The following is a 19,824-nucleotide window of genomic DNA, read 5'->3' as shown; positions in this document are numbered from 1 at the left end:
GGCCGTTTTCTTTTTACGCCTGCTGTGCTTACGCTTTGATCTGGGTGGTCTGTGTACTGGTCCACAACACTCCATCTGTTACTGAGACGCTTTAACATGCTGTGCTGAGAATCGACAATGGACTAGGCATTTCCTTCTTTTCAACCATGGATAATACCTTCTGACTGCAAAAGGTTGAAGTTCAGTGACGTATTGGGTGTCCGCCAACTCTGCCCAGAGTGGGTGAAAACACGCTTTGGTGAAATTTCACTTTACCAAGACAAATATGTTCTGAGCCGTTCAGTGAGGTCTTTCCCTAACATATCACTAACATTATGTCCAAGAGGTCGGATTTTGTAACCTAATACATCCGATAATAAGAACAGAGCTCTGTTGACAAAGTGGTGGCGCTTTGAGGATTTTGCATGTTGTGGTGGTCATATGAAAAGTTGTTTCAGCAGGTCTGAAAAGGCAAAATGATCATGACACAAGCTGAATTAAACGTAAAAGGCTTTGAAAATAAACAGCTTGCGTTACACTCAGTACTCCGTTGACATTTCACAGAGATGTTGCATCAGGCATCGTCTGCTACTGCCTGTCAGGTGTAAGATGGCTCTGCTCTGGGGGGGGATTTATCAGGTCTGTACAAGCATCTGCTGAGGTGGGGAGGGGCATACATACACACTCCTGGATGACCCTGTGACTTTCTTCCCTCCAAAAACACAAAGTAAAGTCTCAGACTTTAGACTTATTCAAATAGAGAGGATTCACAAAAAGTTCAGATTCACAGACAGTAGAGGTAGATTGAGTATCTTTCCGCCATTTAGTGTCATGAAAGATTTCGGCGCTCAGTTAAGTCGATGGCAAGTGACAAGCCGATAGCTCATTATGTCTGATTTGCATTCATGAAAACCACAAGTCATGAATCGACCACAAGTCGATTCCCACTTTATCTTTCAGTAAGGAAATGTACAGATTCATACACATTTGGAATAGTTAGTGTATCAAATGTCATTATTCCCTGTCTGTGTGTGTGTGTGTGTGTGTGTGTGTGTGTGTGTGTGTGTGTGTGTGTGTGTGTGTGTGTGTGTGTGTGTTATCTCTCTCTATCTTAGTACACAGGTCCAATAGGGATTTTTGACAATACCTACTATATTGTACAGTGGTAGGTCTGAATGCCAGTTACAATGAAAGTTTCCCCATTTCTTGGCAGGAGGTATGGAACCTCTTTGCCTGTCTCTGTCTTTCTATTTCTCTCTGTTTATCTCTCTCTCATTATCTCTGTCTCCCCAGTCTTATAATCTGTAAGGATCCAGAGCTGCCCAGGAGTTACTGAGGGAGATAAGTCTAATTAGAAGTGCACTTGGCTCTGCAAATATTGCAGACAGGCTCTGCTAGTGCAGTTAAAAGTTAATTCATTCCCCCTCTTGATAAGTTTTAATGTCACGTGCACAAGTACAGTGAAATGCCTTTCTTGCAAGCTCTTATTCTAACAATGCAGTAATCAATATCTGTAGTACTATCAAATAAAGTAAAGTAGAACAAAACTACACGAGAAGTAAAAATAAGAATAAGAAGAACACGAGAAAGTAAGTAAGTATTGGTCAATTCCAATACGATATTTGTTTGTGTGTGCGTGCGTGTGCGCGTGCGTGCGTGTTGGAGTGTCAATGTGAGTGTGTGTGTGAGTGAATGTGTCCTGTGAGTGTGCAAAAAGAACAATAACAAAATCTCATTTGTAGCTCTATTGTAGTTTGAAAATGTACTTTGAAGTTCCTTAGGAGTGTTTGAGGAATGAAATGATTGAAACGTTAGCCAAAACAAAATGGTATCCGTTGTCTTATAGCCCTATCATTAAACTGAGTGCTGCACTTCTAAACGGAAACAGTCCTCGGACGGCCTGCATTATATTACCATTTGTCTTGAGGAGAGACCGTGGGAGCCTTCACCACGCAGTTACACAATGTAAACTGGGAGCTGAATAATCAGACAAGGAAATATACATTTTGAACATGCATCTGATTATCATCCCAAAGGCCAATGTCTTTGTGTTGCACAATGCACAATGTTATGAATCTGTTAAAAATAGCATTGATTTAGTTATTTCTTCCGGCAGTCAGGTGTCAGAGCAGGCAGGGCATGGGGCATCCATGGCACTGGGCTGGCACTAATGACCAAGCCTCCGGGGCTTGGCTTGGTGAGGGGTGAGCAGGGGAAGGAAGGGGATGGCTGCGTGAAAACACAAATGCCCACCATGTCCTCCATAACTGGTCTTCTGATGACAGGTTATTAATGCCTGGTTTAGCAGAACTCAGAGGGAGGTCAATCAGATCCATCTTTACCTGCCAGCAGCACAGGGACAGTCTGTGTTGAGATTCTGTGTCCACAGTATACACATCCATCCACATAGGTGTAAACTCTCCTTGCGATGAAAGGACGCCTCTGCTCTGTCTGCTAGTTTTTGACTCTCCTGGCTTATGTAATCAAAGTTATATATCAGTCTCATCAATCTGTTTAATGTGGATGTGTTTGGAAAGAAAAAAGTCAATGTGTTGCTAACGCTCTCTCTCCATCTCTGTCTCTCTCTTGTTCACTCCAGGATGGCTCCAAGCAGAGGCAGGTGAGGCAGAAGAAGACTGTCTCCTTCAGCTCCATGCCCAACGACCGTAAGATCAACAGCACAGCCGCCTGCATGGCCTTCATGATGGAGGGCTGCGAGATGAAGAAGGTGCGCTCCAACTCGCGCATGTACAACCGCTACTTCCTACTGGACCCGGACATGCACTGGCTCCGCTGGGAGCCCTCCAAGAAGGACTCAGAGAAAGCCAAGTTGGAGATCAAGAGCATCAAGGAGGTCCGTCTGGGGAAGAAGACCCCTGTGCTGCGCAGCAATGGCCTGTCTGACCAGTTCCCAGATGAGTGTGCCTTCTCCATCATCTATGGGGACAACTATGAGTCTCTGGACCTGGTGGCCAGCACGGCTGATGTGGTCAGCACCTGGGTGATGGGCCTCCGCTACTTGGTCTCCTACGGGAGGCACATGGTAGATGTGGTTGAGCCTAGCCAGCCCAGCTTGAGGACCTCTTGGATCGGATCAGTGTTTGAGCTGGCTGACATGGAGAGGAATGGCCACATCGACCTGTTCAGGGCCACCCAGATCATCAAGGGACTCAACCCGGGCATGAAGGAGTCCCGGATAGAGCTGAAGTTCAAGGAGCTCCAGAAGGCCAAAGACCAGTATGGGGAGGACATTGACATGGAAACCTTTGTGGAGGCCTACTGCGAGCTGTGCACGAGGCCAGAGATCTTCTTCCTGCTGGTGCAGTTCTCCAGCAACAAGGAGTACCTGGACAGCAAGGACCTGATGCTGTTTGTGGAGGTGGAGCAGGGCATGGAGGGTGTGACGGAGGACATGTGCCGGGGCATCGTCCAGAAATACGAGCCATCCGCCGAGGGCCGGGAGAAGGCCAGCCTCTCCATTGATGGCTTCACGCACTACCTCCTCTCCTCGGAGTGTCACATTTTCGACCCCCAGCACAAGCGGGTGTGCCAGGACATGAGCCAGCCGCTCTCCCACTACTACATCAACTCTTCGCACAACGCCTCCCTCCTAGAGGACCACTTCTGGGGCTCCTCCGACATCAGCAGCTACATCCGGGCCCTGAAGATGGGCTGCCGCAGCCTGGAGGTCATTGTGTGGGACGGCCCCGACAACGAACCTGTGGTGTACGTGGGGAACTCGGTGGCATCTCAGCTAGCCCTCTGCAAGGTCTTGGATATTATAAACCAGTATGCATTTGAGAGCTCTGAGTACCCCCTCATCCTCTGCCTGGTGACACACTGCTGTATCCCCCAGCAGAGGGTCATGGCCCAGCACATGAAGAAGATCCTTGGAGACAAGCTGTACTTGGATGCCCCCAGCTCAGAGGACCACTACCTACCCTCCCCAGAGGAACTCAAGGGTAAGATCCTGCTGAAGGGCAAGCGGCTGCCCCCAAACTACCCCGAGTCAGAGGGGGAGGTGACTGATGAGGAGGAGGGTCTGGAGATGTCCAGGAGGGTGGGGGCAGATGATAAAGACCATCTCAATGGCCTTGGCTGCAAACGGCTGAGGCTGTGTAAGGAACTGTCGGACCTGGTCTCCCTCTGTAAGTCAGTGCAGTTCAGGGACTTTGACATCTCCAAGAGGGATCAGAAATACTGGGAGATGTGCTCTTTCAATGAGGTCGACGCCAACAGGTTCGCCAATGAGTTCCCCGAGGACTTTGTGTGCTACAACAAGCGCTTTCTCTCCAGGGTGTACCCCACTCCGATGCGGATCGACGCCAGTAACATGAATCCCCAGGACTTCTGGAAGTGTGGTTGCCAAATTGTAGCCATGAACTACCAGACCCCGGGCCTGATGATGGACCTCAACCTGGGATGGTTCAGGCAGAACGGGAACTGTGGCTACGTGTTGCGGCCGGCCATCATGAGGGAGGAGGTGTCATACTTCAGCGCCAATGCCAGGGAATCCCTGCCAGGGGTGTCCGCCCAGCTTCTCCACATCAAGGTGATCAGCGGGCAGAATCTTCCCAAGCCCAGGGGCTCTGCTGCAAAGGGAGACGTGGTGGAACCCTACATCTATGCAGAGATCCACGGCATCCCGGCCGACTGTGCCGAGCAGAGGACCAAGACGGTCTCTCAAAACGGAGACAACCCCGTCTTCGACGAGAGCTTTGAGTTCCAGATCAACCTGCCGGAGCTGGCGGCACTACGCTTCGTAGTGCTGGACGACGACTACATCGGAGACGAGTTCATCGGCCAGTACACAATCCCCTTTGAATGTCTGCAGCCTGGCTACAGGCACATCCCCTTGCAGTCGCTGACGGGGGAGTTCCTACCCAATTGCACCCTGTTCGTACATGTGGCCATCACCAACAGAAGGGGAGGGGGCAAGGCCCACAAGAGAGGCCTGTCGGTGAGGAAGGGCAAGAAGGCTCGTGAGTACACCTCCAGCAAGACCACCGGTATCAAGGTGGTAGACGAGCTCTTCAGAGCATCCACCCAGCCTCTGAGGGAAGCCACAGACCTCCGGGAGAACGTCCAGGTAAGTACTTAACATTCATTACATGCACAAACTTTTATAAATTCTTTGAAGGAGCATTAAAGGCAGGCACTTTCCCTTGCATACATTACATCTGGAAATGACACCAAGTTGGGTGATGTGGAGATATTAAGCAGTCGTGATTGCCTCTCAGGCTGCATTTCCATAATGGAATACGATAAAACTGTTCAATCATTCCACGAGAGATAGAAGGAGACACCAATTAGGAGTGAGGGAGCCTGGGAAGAAATAGTATAGCACAATTAGTAGCTAGACAGGTGACCCCTTAGCACCTCATTGAATAGGAACCAAACGTTGTTGAGGTGACTCTCAGCTCGTTCTCTGTTTGTCACTCTGATGGATAGAGAAACGTTGCTAATTGTGTTGTATTTACGTGATGTAAAAGGCAGGAGCCATAAATGAGAATGTCAGTAAAGCTGGACAATTAAAAGGTTTGTGTAAAGTGTCATCATTAAGTGGATGATGGTCTGTGTTAGGCTCTGTGAGCACCCTTATGAACCCCCCACAGAAATGATAAATGACAAACCAGTCATGTTTCATAATAGTTTATGAACCCCCACTTCTCCCACTAACATCACCCCTGAGATTATAAGTAGCCATCAATTTATGTTTTGCAATAGTTTATATTTAGATGTTTGTCAGGATTGGATGGCAGTTTGAGTACAGCTTGTAAATTGTTGTTGTCATGTTTGAAGGACATAAATTGAAGCTTTTCTCTGTCTTGTCTGGTCTACTCTCTGTCTGTGTGATGATAAAGATGGGAAGTGAGGAGGCTTTACACGCCCTGTATACTTTGTACATCAGCTGTCTGGTTTAGACTGGCAGGCCTCTTGTCCTGCCTGACAGATTTGAGAATAGACTATTTCTCTGGATACTTTGAACTTCATCGGGGTCAGACGTCGACTCATAGTTTGTTGTTCCTAGGCCGTCATTGAAAATAAGAATGTGTTCTTAGTTGCCTAGTTAAATAAAGGTATAACATTTTTAAAATCGGCAAATCGGCACCCAAAAATACCGATTTCCGATTATTATGAAAACTTTAAATCGGCCTTAATTAATCAGCCATTCCGATTAATCGGTCGACCTCTAGTTGACATTGCTTTATATCCCAGGTAGGTTATGGGCTTTTTAACCCCATCAACAACACTTGATTTGCCCGAGGAATGGAATGGACCTGGTTCCTTAATAAACCAACTGCCACAGCTCTTGGAAAATAAAAGCTGATTCTAAAAATGTGGAAACACGGGGCATCATAAAACTCATTATACATTTCTCTATTTGTGTCTTTCCTCTATTCTTTCTGAGCTCCATTTCTACTATCTTTCTTAATTGGATTTCCTTCACTACTACAGTAGCTCATGAGCACTTATTGTTTCATGTGAAGGATTTAGGCCTATTTCAAATCATTTCAAACTGACAGTAGTTTAGGCTGCATAGTCCATTTCCGTCTATCGCTTAGCACTGTAGTTGCATCAACTCGACAATAGCTCTCTTTTTTTCTGAAGAAGGATATTTTCTTATTTAATATTCCTGCAATGATAGTTTGTTATGAATGGCGTTCATGCAAATATGTTTTCTCAAGGGTGGAGATGGTAGTTTACATAGAGAAGAACTGCAGTGCACACCCATAGCTAGGTCTCAGCGGAATTCAGAACAGTACTTATTATGACGATTGGCAGCAATTTTTACACGTTCTCTCCAAGCGCTGAAAAAGCTATTGTAGTACCAGTAAATAACAAATGTATGATTATTAGATGTTGTGTTTGTTAGTGAAAGAAGGAAACTAGGTCACTATGTATCTTCAGTCTGTGATCGGTATGAACCCAGGTATGTAGAGCTACCTACTTTTTCAGCTCCCAGATGCTCTGTTTTCAAATCACTATCCCAGATATTTGCACGATTGACTCCTGATCTCAGGTACTATACTTGGTAATCCTCTCAGAGCCTTTAGGACTGTCTCCAGACCTGTTGTTGTTCTCTCAGCCTAAACCCCAACATTGCTGGAGAGCTGTGATAGGTCTGTTCTCCCGCCAGCCAACCTCAATCTAGGCCTAAGGACATGGCAAACAAGAGCCAAGAACCACAATAACTAAGCAGGGGATGTGATTAGAGATCATGTGGTATGCTGTCATACATTTTTCATTTGTGGAAATTGATGCAGATGATCTTGACTCTCTCTTTTCCAAAAAGGGTATCTCGTTTACCCAGGCACTGTTACAAAAAAGGGAGATGTTGTTGTGTTCCAGACTGAAAATGAATACTGTAATTTTAGGGAATAGTTTTCCTTATAGTGTCGGTACGGATGTGATAAGTGGAGGGTAATTTTCAGGCAAATGACCGGATACAATCTATACCAGTAAATAGTATGTTTAGAGAAATTCTTGTGAAAAGCAGCTGGACATATTTGGGGACTCGATACAAACCTCATGCAGTTGTTAAATGTAGATGGAAGCAAGATTCCTGATACAGATACTGCCAACTAATCATTTTGTCACACTTTATTTGGATAGTCCAGATTTTCCATCTCTAGATGCTCTACAGATGGGCATACTAACTGCTTGTTGAGGTTGCGGTTAGGTTGAGGTTTAGAAAAAGGATTAGGGTAAGGGTTAAGGTAAGGGTTAGGGTTAGTAGATAGTTGGAATGTTACTGATAGTCCATCTCTAGATGCTCTACAGACTACCCAAATAAAGTGTCACCAGTCATTTTATTTCAAATCTGTGCTCGTGTGTGAGTCAGAAGTTGTGATTACACAATGTTCAAAATAGGCCAGTGACAATGACTCAGTCTATGCTAACACCCCCACATTAAATCGGGGGGGGGGGTCTATACTAAGCATGGAAATGATACACAAGCCAGATATGTTAGTTGTGACGTTTTCATGTGCATGCAGGAGCTATTAATTTTTCTATCATAATACAAGGTTTTAGAAGCCAATTACGATTAGGCAACTGGTACAGCAGGTGACCAGATCTGTGTGTGTGTGATGGTGTTTTTGCCAGCATGCACAGCAGCTGCCCTGCTTCCTGAAAGGGAGATGTCAAATGTCCATCTCCCTCAGAGGAACAGCGATAGAAATGGGCAAACAGCCTTTTCAATAGACTGAAAAGAGAGGCCTCAGGCCTGATGTTGAGATGGATGGCGTCAATAATGCACATCAATGCTTTCTTGTAGATGGTCTCCCCAGATGGACCCTGCCTGTACCCGTAGTATACAGTTGAAGTCGGAAGTTTACATACACCTCAGCCAAATACATTTAAACTCAGTTTTTCACAATTCCTGACATTTAATCCTAGTAAAAAGTCCCTGTCTTAGGTCAGTTAGGATCACCACTTCATTTATTTCAGCTTTTATTTCTTTCATCACATTCCCAGTGCGTCAGAAGTTTACATACACTCAAAAAGTATTTGGTAGCATTGCCTTTAAATTGTTTAACTTGGGTCAAATGTTTCGGGTAGCCTTCCACGAGCTTCCCACAATAAGTTGGGTGAATTTTGGCCCATTCCTTCTGACAGAGCTGGTGTAACTGAGTCAGGTTTGTATGCCTCCTTGCTCGCACACGCTTTTTCAGTTCTGCCCACAACTTTTCTGTAGGATTAAGGTCGGGGCTTTGTGATGGCCACTCCAATACCTTGACTTTGTTGTCCTTAAGCCATTTTGCCACAACTTTAGAAGTATACTTGGGGTCATTGTCAATTTGGAAGACACATTTGCCACCAAGCTTTAACTTCCTGACTGATGTCGTGAGATGTTGCTTCAATATATCCACATACTTTTCATACCTCATGATGCCATCTATTTTGTGAAGTGCACCAGTCCCTCCTGCAGCAAAGCACCCCCACTACATGATGCTGCCACCCCCCGTGCTTCACGGTTGGGATGGTGTTCTTCTGCTTGCAAGCCTCTCCCTTTTTCCTTCAAACATAACAATGGTCATTATGGCCAACAGTTCTATTTTTGATTCATCAGACAAGAGGACATTTCTCCAAAAAGTACGATCTTTGTCCTCATGTGCAGTTGCAAACCGTAGTCTGGCTTTTTTATTTGCGCTTTTGGAGCAGTGGCTTCTTCCTTGCTGAGTGGCCTTTCAGGTCACGTCAATATAGGACTCGTTTTACTGTGGATATATACGTAGATACTTTTGTACCTGTTTCCTCCAGCATCTTCACAATGTCCTTTGCTGTTGTTCTGGGTTTGATTTGCACTTTTTGCACCAAAGTACGTTCATCTCTGGGAGACATAGAGCTGGCAGCTGAAAGCGTCACACAGTGTAGTCTGGTCTCCATTAAAGAGCCTCCTCTCCCCTGAGACACACTGGAAAGAGTAAAGAAGGGAGAATTAAAGTAGACTTCAAGTCTTCTTCGAGAAGGCCTGTGTTGAGGGTGCATGGTAATGAGAGAAACCTCAGCACACACTGTCACAGCACCAAAATAGCACCACAATAGCACACCCATTCATGCGTAAATGCATACATGCAGATTGATACTGTATACTCCAATTTCATGATATTCAATTGCGATCTTGTCTCATCGCTGCAACTCCCCAACGGGTTCGGGAGGCGAAGGCCGAGTCATGCGTCCTCCGAAACATGACCCGCGTAATCGCGCTCCTTAACACCTTCCCGCTTAACCAGCTGCCCGCCACAAGGAGTCGTTAGAGCGCGATGATCCACGTAAAGCCCCCCTGGCCAAACCGTCCCCAAACCCAGACGACGCAGAGCCAAATGTGCGCCGCACTATGGGACTCCCGGTCACAGCCTGTTGTGACACAGCCTGGGACCGCTGCGCAACTCTGGAGTATAGTGCAGTCTTTTAATTAAACTGTTGGCCATACACGCAAACACACACAAGTCACTCTGGCCAGCTGTAAGTCACTCTGGATAAGAACATCTTTTAAATGACATTATTTGTTCTTTTTTGGCCTACAATCACACCCCGTAATACGCATGGAATGGTATTAAGAAATGCATTATCACACTTCAGTGACCTCTGACAGAGAGTGATGGATCATCTCAAAGAACTACTTTTCCAGGTGATCTATAACTCTGATAGCAGAGTGAAGTGTGTTCCTCTCGCAGGGGTTTGGAGAGGAGGAGAGTGGGAGAGGAGACTGGCAGTTACAGGCTCTGTAGGAGTGGCAGGAAATCCATTCAGGTTATTTAGGATTTAACTCTCCCTTTCCTTTGTGTGTGTGTGCCTTTGTGTGTGTGTGTGTGTATGCGCATACACTGTGTGTGTGTGTTTGAGACAGAGAGAGAGATAAAATGGGACAAACACCAAATTGAGACTACATGCAGAATTCTGAAAAAATATCCTCCATGCGCAATGTAAAACACCAAATAATGCATGCAGAGCAGAATTAGGCCGATATCCGCTAATGATCAAAATCCGGAAAAGAGACGTTAAATTCTACAACCACCTAAAAGGAAGTGATTCCCAAACCTTCCATAACAAAGCCATCACCTACTGGGAGATGAATCTGGAGAAAATTCCCCTAAGCAAGCTGACACACTGGAAAGAATTAACAAAAAAACTGAGCAAACTGGAATGCTTCTTTGGCAATAAAAAGAGAGTACACAGTGGCAGAATACCTGACCACTGTGACTGACCCAAATTTAAGGAAAGCTTTGACTATGTACAGACTCAGTGAGCATAGCCTTGCTATTGAGAAAGAGAAGACAGGCTATATGCACACTGCCCACAAAATGAGGGGGAAACTGAGCTGCACTTCCTAACCTCCTGCCAAATGGATGACCATATTAGAGACACGTATTTACATCAGATTGCACAGATCCACAAATAATTTGAAGACAAACCCAATTTTGATAAACTCCCATATCTACTGGGTGAAATTCCACAGTGTGCCATCACAGTAGCAAGATTTCTGACCTGTTGTCACAAGAAAAGGGCAACCAGTGAAGAACAAACACCATTGTAAATACAACCCATATTTATGCTTATTTATTTTCCCATTTCGTACATTAACTTAACTATTTGCACATCGTTACAACACTGTATATAGACATACTATGACATTTGAAATGTCTTTATTCTTTTGGAACTTCTGTGAGTGTAATGTTTACGGTTTCTGTTTATTTCACTTTTGTTTATTATCTACTTCACTTGCTTTAGCAATGTTAACATATGTTTCCCATGCCAATAAAGCCCTTGAATTGAATTGAGAGAGATGGAGAGAGAGAGAGAGAGAGAGAGAGAGAGAGAGAGAGAAGAAATGCCTATGTATGTTTCCCTGCAGAGTGTTGACTGGAACACTGTAACAGGCAAGCAGGCAGACGGCCCCACACTCTGTTCCTGCGGCGTTCCAGTATGCGGCGTTCCAGTAAAGGGCCTGCTGCATTCACTCCAAACTGCAGTCCGGACAGTGAGAGAAAGAGAAACGAGAGAGAAAGGAGAGAGAGGGGGAAAGAGAGAGAGAGGAAGAGAAAGAAAGGGAGAGAAAGAGAGAGGGGAACAAAAACAACAGTGAAACCAGACACCAGTTCTCATTTGGGGAATGTAATGTTGGAGGGGTGGAGGAAGGGATGAGGATAATTAAAGACAGTGGCTAACTGTTCTGTTTGGTTCTGTGGCCCTGCCTGCAGTCTGGATACAGTATGGAGTTTTTAGAGCAACAACAATCACACACTCAGGTGCGTGTACTCACACAAACATACAGAGACAGACACAGGGGCGTGTACTCACACAAACATACAGAGACAGACACAGGGGCGTGTACTCACACAAATATACAGAGACAGACACAGGGGCGTGTACTCACAGAGACAGACACAGGGGCGTGTACTCACACAAACATACAGAGACAGACACAGGGGCGTGTACTCACACAAACATACAGAGACAGACACAGGGGCGTGTACTCACACAAACATACAGAGACACACACAGGGGCGTGTACACACAAACATAGACACACACAGGGGCGTGTACTCACACAAATATACAGAGACACACACAGGGGCGTGTACTCACACAAACATACAGAGACAGACACAGGGACACAGGGGCGTGTACTCACACAAACATACAGAGACAGACACAGGGGCGTGTACTCACACAAACATACAGAGACAGACACAGGGGCGTGTACTCACACAAACATACAGAGACAGACACAGGGGCGTGTACTCACACAAACATACAGAGACAGACACAGGGGCGTGTACTCACACAAACATACAGAGACAGACACAAACAAACATACAGAGACAGACACAGGGGCATGTACTCACACAAACATACAGAGACAGACACAGGGGCGTGTACTCACACAAACATACAGAGACAGACACAGGAATGCACTATGCGCACACACAGGCACACAGAAACAAACACTCACACTCTTCCGCAAACACACACACACTGGCACGTGCACACACACACACACACACACACACACACATCTACACCTACACTACAGTGAGTAAACCCATACACATTTCCCATTCAACAGTAAAAGCCTCTCTCCTTGGCTGTGCTTCCTCAGCCGAGGGTGTTAATAGCTTTAGTTGAGGCTGTGTGTGCATACAGATGCCTATGTCCAGGAAGGTCGGCCCACAGCCATCCTCCAGGGGGAGAAAAGAGCCTTTCTCCTGGGCCGGAGGTCCTGCAGGGGACACAGCCCCGTTCCCACACTGCCTGGCCTACACTGCCTGGTTTGTTGACCGCTTCCCAAATACCATCACCACACACTCTTCCTCCCTCAGTCTGTTGTTTCTCACCCTCCTTCTTTTATTCTCTTTCCCTTTTTTCCCCCTCTTTTCCTCTTTGTCTTACGACTGGTTTTCCCCACTTGTCTCTCTTTCTCCCTCCCTTCCTTCTCCCTTCTCTATCCCTCTCTTCCCTCTCTTCCCTTCTCACTCTTTCCAATTTTGGTCTCTGTCTTTCATCCCCCTTTTTTTCTTTCCCTGTTTATTTGGGTGGGCCAGTGAATGGTCATATACTGTGTGAATAGCCTGGTGGGCCCGAATCAGGGCTCAGATTCCCATGCTGGAGAGAACAATGCTGGGCTGTGATGTGAACAGTCACGCAGGAGGTGCAGGCAGAGAGGCAGGCGTTGTGGCAGGGCCAGAGCCAGGGCCAGGCCAGGGGAAGTGAGAGGAGAGAGGCTGGGAGCAGAGCAAGGCCAGGCAGCCTGCGGTGGAGGCTCCAGGGCCGCGTTGCACCACTGAACAAGCAGGCTGTGATGTCATGGGAACAGCTAGGTTCACTAATGAACACAAACGCAATCAGGTCTGTTCTTTCTCTCCTGAGGTTTTCTCTGACCTGAGGAGAGTATCAGGATACGGTGGACCACATTTATCTCATGTGTAGAGTACGGTCTTGTGGAACATTTTGGTCACAATGATTTCTGGTTTTTAAGTTGCTGTGGGCAATGTAGTAATAATGGTCAACTTGGCCCATGATCACCATAGAATCAACGAGGCATCCTCTCTGTGTTTGAATTGGACCTTGGGTCCACTACCTTACAATCCCTTTCAATATTTACAGATTCTGTGATGCAAACCCTCATCCATGATCCTCTCTGTTTATTTACCAGAATGCCATGGTGTCGTTCAAGGAGCTGTGTGGTCTGACGCCGGCGGCCAACATGAAGCAGTGTATCCTGACCGTGTCCACGTGGCTGATGAACAGCGAGCGAGCGCTCATGGTAACCGTGGACCTGAGTCAAGCCTACCCCACCATGGAGGCCCAAGGGCCCGTCCCCGAGCTTCTCCGCAAGGTCCTCACCGCCTACGACATGGTACGCTACATCAGCACCACATAGGCATAACATGCACTGCAGAGCTACCGTTCTGTTCAGGTCTATGTTGTATTCAGAGATATACACTTTGTGGGTAAATGCTGAACGAGTAACGCAAGCGCAACGTTCATTGACGGTTCATAGGCGTGTGAACGTTATTCACCAAAAAGGTGCTATGAAATGAAAAACGCATCACGACCTGGTAAGGTGACAAGCTACAACACCCTTGTGCACTATACAGTCTTAAGAGTCTGTTGCACACTATGCCTTGAAATAATACTATCAGTGTTGGAAAATGTTATAAATTGTTAGCACATTATGACACAGCAAGGCAACACGCCACAGATGACCTCCACCACAGGGAGTGAACAAACCATTTCCTATAGCTACTGCAGCGCTGTGATAAGCACTAATTCATTCCGGAGCGGTTCGCCCTGCTGCGCTTCCGCGCGGCTTCCCATCATGCCCTGTGCCTCCCCAAGCCGTCACTCTCCATCCTGGCTGCTGTCTGATCTGTGATAACAACCAGCTTATTCATTATTCACCAGGCACCTACTGGTACAGGCCAACACAGGGGTGGTTAAAATCCCCACCCCCCAGCGCTCAGAGCAAGTCAACACCCCACTATTCCACCCCCCTGATGGAGATTGGTTTGACCTATTGAACTGGGTCATCCGAGAGGAACTGTTGTGGTGTTGTAGCTACATGACATTACCGTTCATATCCCAGTCACTCCTATTGCTGACACCTAGAGTGAAACAACCTCATATAAGTTCCATAGCTGAGGCTCTAAATAGCTTTGTATTTTAATCAGCTTTCTCCCTCTGCGTGCTTGTCTTTGAGTACCTCTTATGGCCCCGGTACATTACATTCACACGTGAAGTGCTTTAATGAAGAGCCTAAATGATGGGCCTAAAAATAATTCCACTGCTGTTCCATTGCAACATTCCTGTGCTCCCAGCCTCCCAGCGTTAGCTAGCAGAGTCCCGACAGCTGAGGAGATGAATCTACAGTGAGGCTGAGTGTGTCTGAGACAGAGGCTGCCTGTCCTGAGCACAGGGTCAGTCAGCTGAGTGTTACTGTGTGCTTCCAAAGATTAGTCCATTGGCACACGCCCCAATCTCAAGAACAGAGGCTCCAGTGTGTGCTGGTGTGTGTGTGTGTGTGTGTGTGTGTACCCGTTTGTGTGTGTGTGTACCCGTTTGTGTGCGTGTGTGTGTGTGTGTACTAGCCCTAGCCATTAAGACATTAATGGTTGTCCACACGTGGGCTGGTTGGACGCAGGCGCTGTAACCTAGGAGTGAACTGAGCATCAGCAGATTGGAACTCTGTGGTCAGCGCCCCTGAGGCCAGTCCAAAGAGACCCAGCTCAGCCTGAGCCAATGGGAGCTAGCCCCCTGTCCTGTCTGCTGACCAATATGATCCCAGAGCCAGTGGTCCTGTACCAGCCCACACACAGTGGCCTGCTTCTTGTCTCTGTGCTCTTAACTAAATTGTGAAACTTCATTAGCATTCTCCTGACCGCTGGGTCAGGCCAGCTGCTTCTCACTGTCCGTGGGAGGGAGAGGCTGTAAAAGCAGAAGGTTTTCAGATCAGGTCACAGCTAAAGCTGTAAGGCTGGCTCAATGCTTCCAGGAACACAGGTAGGGGACCAGACGGGGGCTGCATCACAAAATGGCACCCTATTCCCTATGTAGTGCACTACTTTTGGCCAGAGCCCAATGGGTCCTGGTCAAAAGTAGTGCACTAAATATGGAACAGGGTGTCATTTAGGATGCGACCAGACTGTTCTCACCTCCTGTCCTCTATTGTGTCACCACATGATCAGGACTTTGTCATCAGTTGCCATGTGTGTGTGTGTGTGTGTGTGTGTGTGTGTGTGTGTGTGTGTGTGTGTGTGTGTGTGTGTGTGTGTGTGTGTGTGTGTGTGTGTGTGTGTGTGTGTATTATGTCTGACTGTGTGTGTGGGGGGGTGCATGTGTTTTGTCTGTTGTCTGACTGTGTGTGTGTTTGTCTGTGTGTGGGTGCATGTGTTTTATTCTGACCGTGTGTGTGTGGGTGCATGTGTTTTGTCTGACTCTGTGTGTGTGTGTGTGTGTGTGTGTGTGTGTGTGTGTGTGTGTGTGTGTGTGTGTGTGTGTGTGTGTGTGTGTGTGTGTGGGTGTATGTGTTTTGTCTGTCTCTATCTCTGTGTGTGTGGGTGTGATTCCCAGGGTCTGGCCATAGCAGAGGGATAAAAATGTTTATAAAGAGCCAATGATCAAAGGACTTTGAGAAATGTTGACATACCCTCTTTCTCTTCCATCGAATGTCTCTGAGAAGAGACTTTGTTATTCATTATTCCTGTAGTATTCCCCTATGTTTGGCTACGCGTACATTCAATGATAATTCTGTGTGATTCTTTTCTAAGAGGTAGTGTTTCCATTGTCCTGTTTAGCCTTCTGTACAGTAGGACTCATGACATAAGACACAGGAATTGCTTGATGCTGTACGACCTCACTTCCTTTTGCATAAACTTGTCCCCTGTTTATTTCTCTATAGATGATTCAGACGAGCCGGACGCTGATTGAGTCAGCTGATGTGGTCTACTCCAAGCTTACACAAGCACAACGGGCAGGTAAGGCTTTGTAGTATTCACTTTACCAGCCTGTCTCATAAGGTCAGCACAAACAGATCAAAATCAAATCTAATCTAATTTTATTTGTCACATGCACATGGTTAGCAGATGTTAATGCGAGTGTAGCGAAATGCTTGTGTTTCTAGTTCTGACAATGCAGTAATAACCAACAAGTATTTTTTCTCCCCAATTTCGTGGTATACAATTGTTAGTAGCTACTATCTTCATCGCTACAACTCCCGTACGGGCTCGGGAGAGACGAAGGTCGAAAGTCCTCCGATACACAACCCAACCTCCGATACACAACCCAACACCAAGCCGCACTGCTTCTTAACACGACGCGCATCCAACCCGGAAGCCAGCCGCACCAATGTGTCGGAGGAAACACCGTGCACCTGGCAACCTTGGTTAGCGCGCACTGCGCCCAGCCCGCTACAGGGGTCGCTGGTGCGCGATGAGACAAGGATATGCCTACCGGCCAAACCCCCCCTAACCCGGACGACGCTAGGCCAAATTGTGCGTCGCCCCGCGGACCTCCCGGTCACGGCCGGTTACAACAGAGCCTGGGCGTGAACCTAGAGTCTCAGCCCTTAACCACTGCGCCACCCGGGAGGCCCCAACAAATTCTTATTTTCAATGTCTGCCTAGGAACTGCCTGTTCACGGGTAGAACAACAGATTGTATCTTGTCAGCTCGGGGATTTGAACTTACAACTAGTCCAACGCTCTAACCACTAGGCTACCCTGCCGCCCCAGTAGTTAACACCACTACTCTTATGATTAGTGCCATGGGAGCTTTAGTGACCACAGAGAGTCAGGACACCCATTTTAAAATCCCATCTGAAAGCCAGCACCCTACACAAGGCAATGAGATATTCTATAACACCACTTCCAGTCTGGTCTCTCATCCAGGGACCGACCAGGACCAACCCTGCTTAGCTTCAGAGGCAAGCCAGCAGTGGAATGCAGGATGGAATGCTGCTGGTCCAGGAGATAGAAATACATGTGGGGATTTCATCATAGTCACTGTCATTGCTATTGCTGTCGTCATCCAGTAATTTACCACATATCTCCAGGGGCTCAGCCCTGGGTAGTTAACACGTCAGTCGACATGTGAATTCACTCACCGAGCAAGGCGGCTTTGAATGGAACAAGAGGAGTGAATCAACTGAGTGAATAAAGAGGACAGGAAGGACAGTAATAGACGATAGGATGAGGGAGAGAATGGAGTCAGGGAATCGTCAATGCTGTTTCTTTTTTTGAATGGCTTGTGGACAATAGCGGTGACTAAGGCTTTTGGTGTGTGGTTGTAATTGACTATAATGAGATCTTTTAAGTGCAAAATGGCTCCAAATTAGGGGGCCAATGATTGTCTTTCTCCTGGCTCCCCATCCTCGGCGCGGGGCTGTAATTGCAGTTTGCCCCCACTGCAGTACCGAGCGACCGCAGACAGAAAGTCGGCTGCAGACAGACAGCACTCCTAAATGGCAGAGAAGATAAGATGAAGATGCATCAGGATTCCTGATTTATCCTCATTATGTTTGTTTACCAACAGTATTTGTATCTGCCCGCCTCTGAAGGCGAGACATAACACAGATAGTACATCTCTGCACTGGTAAGCCCATGGATATTAAACAGATGCACGTAAACCAGCAGCGAGGGCACATGTGTACACCTCCTAACGTTTTTATTTGGACAGTGAAGCAGCCTGTAGGGAGGAGGTCAGAGACCTGGCAGTGTGGTGCCAGGAAAACAACCTCTCCCTCAACGTCAGCAAGACAAAGGGGCTGATCGAGGACTGCAGGAAACGGAGTGGAGTGGAGCGGGTCGAGAGTTTCAAGTTACCTCCACATCGCTAAGTAATTAACATGGTTCACACACACCAACACAGTTTTGAAGAGGGCACTACAACTTCCCTTCCCCCTCGGGAGGCTGAAAAGATTTGGCCTGGGCCCTCAGATCCTCCAAAAGTTCTACAGCTGCACCACTGAGAGCATCTTGACTGGCTGCATCACCGCTTGGTACGGCAACTGCAAGGCACCCGACCGCAAGGCACTACAGAGGGTGGTGAGTACGGCCCAGTACATCACTGGTGTCGAGCTCCCTGCCATCCAGGACCTCTATACCAGGTAGTGTCAGAGAAAGGCCCAACAAATTGTCAAAGACTCCAGCTTTGTTACAGAGGCATAAATATCACCCCCCCCCCCCCAAAATGCTAACCTCCCTGGTAAATGTGAGAGGTTCGCATGTCTTGGGGGTATGATCTTTGACATTGTAACTTTCTCATCATTATTCACAATTCATTCAGGATTATCTGTAATCATGGTAGTATCCACATTCATTTATTAGTGTTTAGAAACATATTATATTCTTATATACAATACAAGTGACTCCAAAATAACACAATACATGATTTACTATTCATTTCTATTGGGCACAGCGTAATCCAAAACACAACTTAAACAAACTGCAAATGCATCCAACAACTTTGTTGTCACAAGCTTGATGTAATCATTGCTTGCTAAGAATATGAGACCAAATGCAAACATTTGGACTAAATTGAAGACACTGTAAGTGAATTTGTCCAAATACTTATGACTCGATACATAAAGTGCATTGATCAGTTGCTGGAGTGGAAGGAAACCACTCAGGGATTTCACCATGAGGCCAACGGTGACTTTAAACAGTTACAGGGTGTAATGGCTGTGATAGGAGACAACTGAGGATGGATCAACAACATTGTAGTTACTCCACAATACTAACCTAAATGACAGAGTTAAAAGGAGGAAGTAATATTGCAAAAAAAGTGGCAAAGAAATGAACTTTGTCCTGAATACAAAGTGTTATGTTTGGGGCAAATCCAACACAACACATCACTTAGTACAACTTTCATATTTTCAAGCATGGTGGTGGCTGCATCATGTTATTACTATGCTTGTCATCTGCAAGGACTAGTGAGTTTTGGGGGGGATAAAAAGAAACAGAATAGAGCTAAGCACAGGCAAAATCCTAGAGGAAAAGCTGCTTTCCAACAGACACTGGGAGACAAATTCACCTTTCAGCAGGACAATTACCTGAAACACAAGGCCAAATATACACTGGAGTTGCGTACCAAGACACCATTGAATGTTTCTAAGTGGCCTAGTTACAGTTTTGACTTAAATCGGCATGAAAATCTATGGCAAGACATGAAAATGGGTGTCTAGCAATGAATGATCAACAAGCAACTTGACAGAGCTTGAATAATTAAAAAATATATATAATGAGCAAATATTGTACAATCCGGGTTTGCAAAGCCCTTAGAGACTTACCCAGAAAGACTCACAGCTGGAATCGCTGCCAAAGGTGATTCTAACATGTAT

At 46.5% G+C, this 19,824-nt stretch overlaps 1 protein-coding gene across 1 annotated transcript in view; it reads left to right on the top strand.

Annotated features, from left to right (window-relative positions):
* LOC115110280 (inactive phospholipase C-like protein 2) overlaps positions 1–19,824 on the top strand; it is a 91,141-nt gene that overhangs the window by 53,714 nt on the left and 17,603 nt on the right. The window contains exons 2-4 of the mRNA XM_029635786.2: positions 2,579–5,068; positions 13,643–13,846; positions 16,388–16,463. Coding sequence (XP_029491646.1) covers positions 2,579–5,068; positions 13,643–13,846; positions 16,388–16,463 — 2,770 coding nt within the window. The remainder of the gene's footprint in view (positions 1–2,578; positions 5,069–13,642; positions 13,847–16,387; positions 16,464–19,824) is intronic.

This window comes from Oncorhynchus nerka, linkage group LG26 (genome assembly GCF_034236695.1).
Source record: "Oncorhynchus nerka isolate Pitt River linkage group LG26, Oner_Uvic_2.0, whole genome shotgun sequence".
Taxonomy (NCBI): domain Eukaryota; kingdom Metazoa; phylum Chordata; class Actinopteri; order Salmoniformes; family Salmonidae; genus Oncorhynchus; species Oncorhynchus nerka.
The sequence above is the reverse complement of the archived record's forward strand: the minus strand, read 5'-3'. Positions and strand labels throughout refer to the sequence as shown.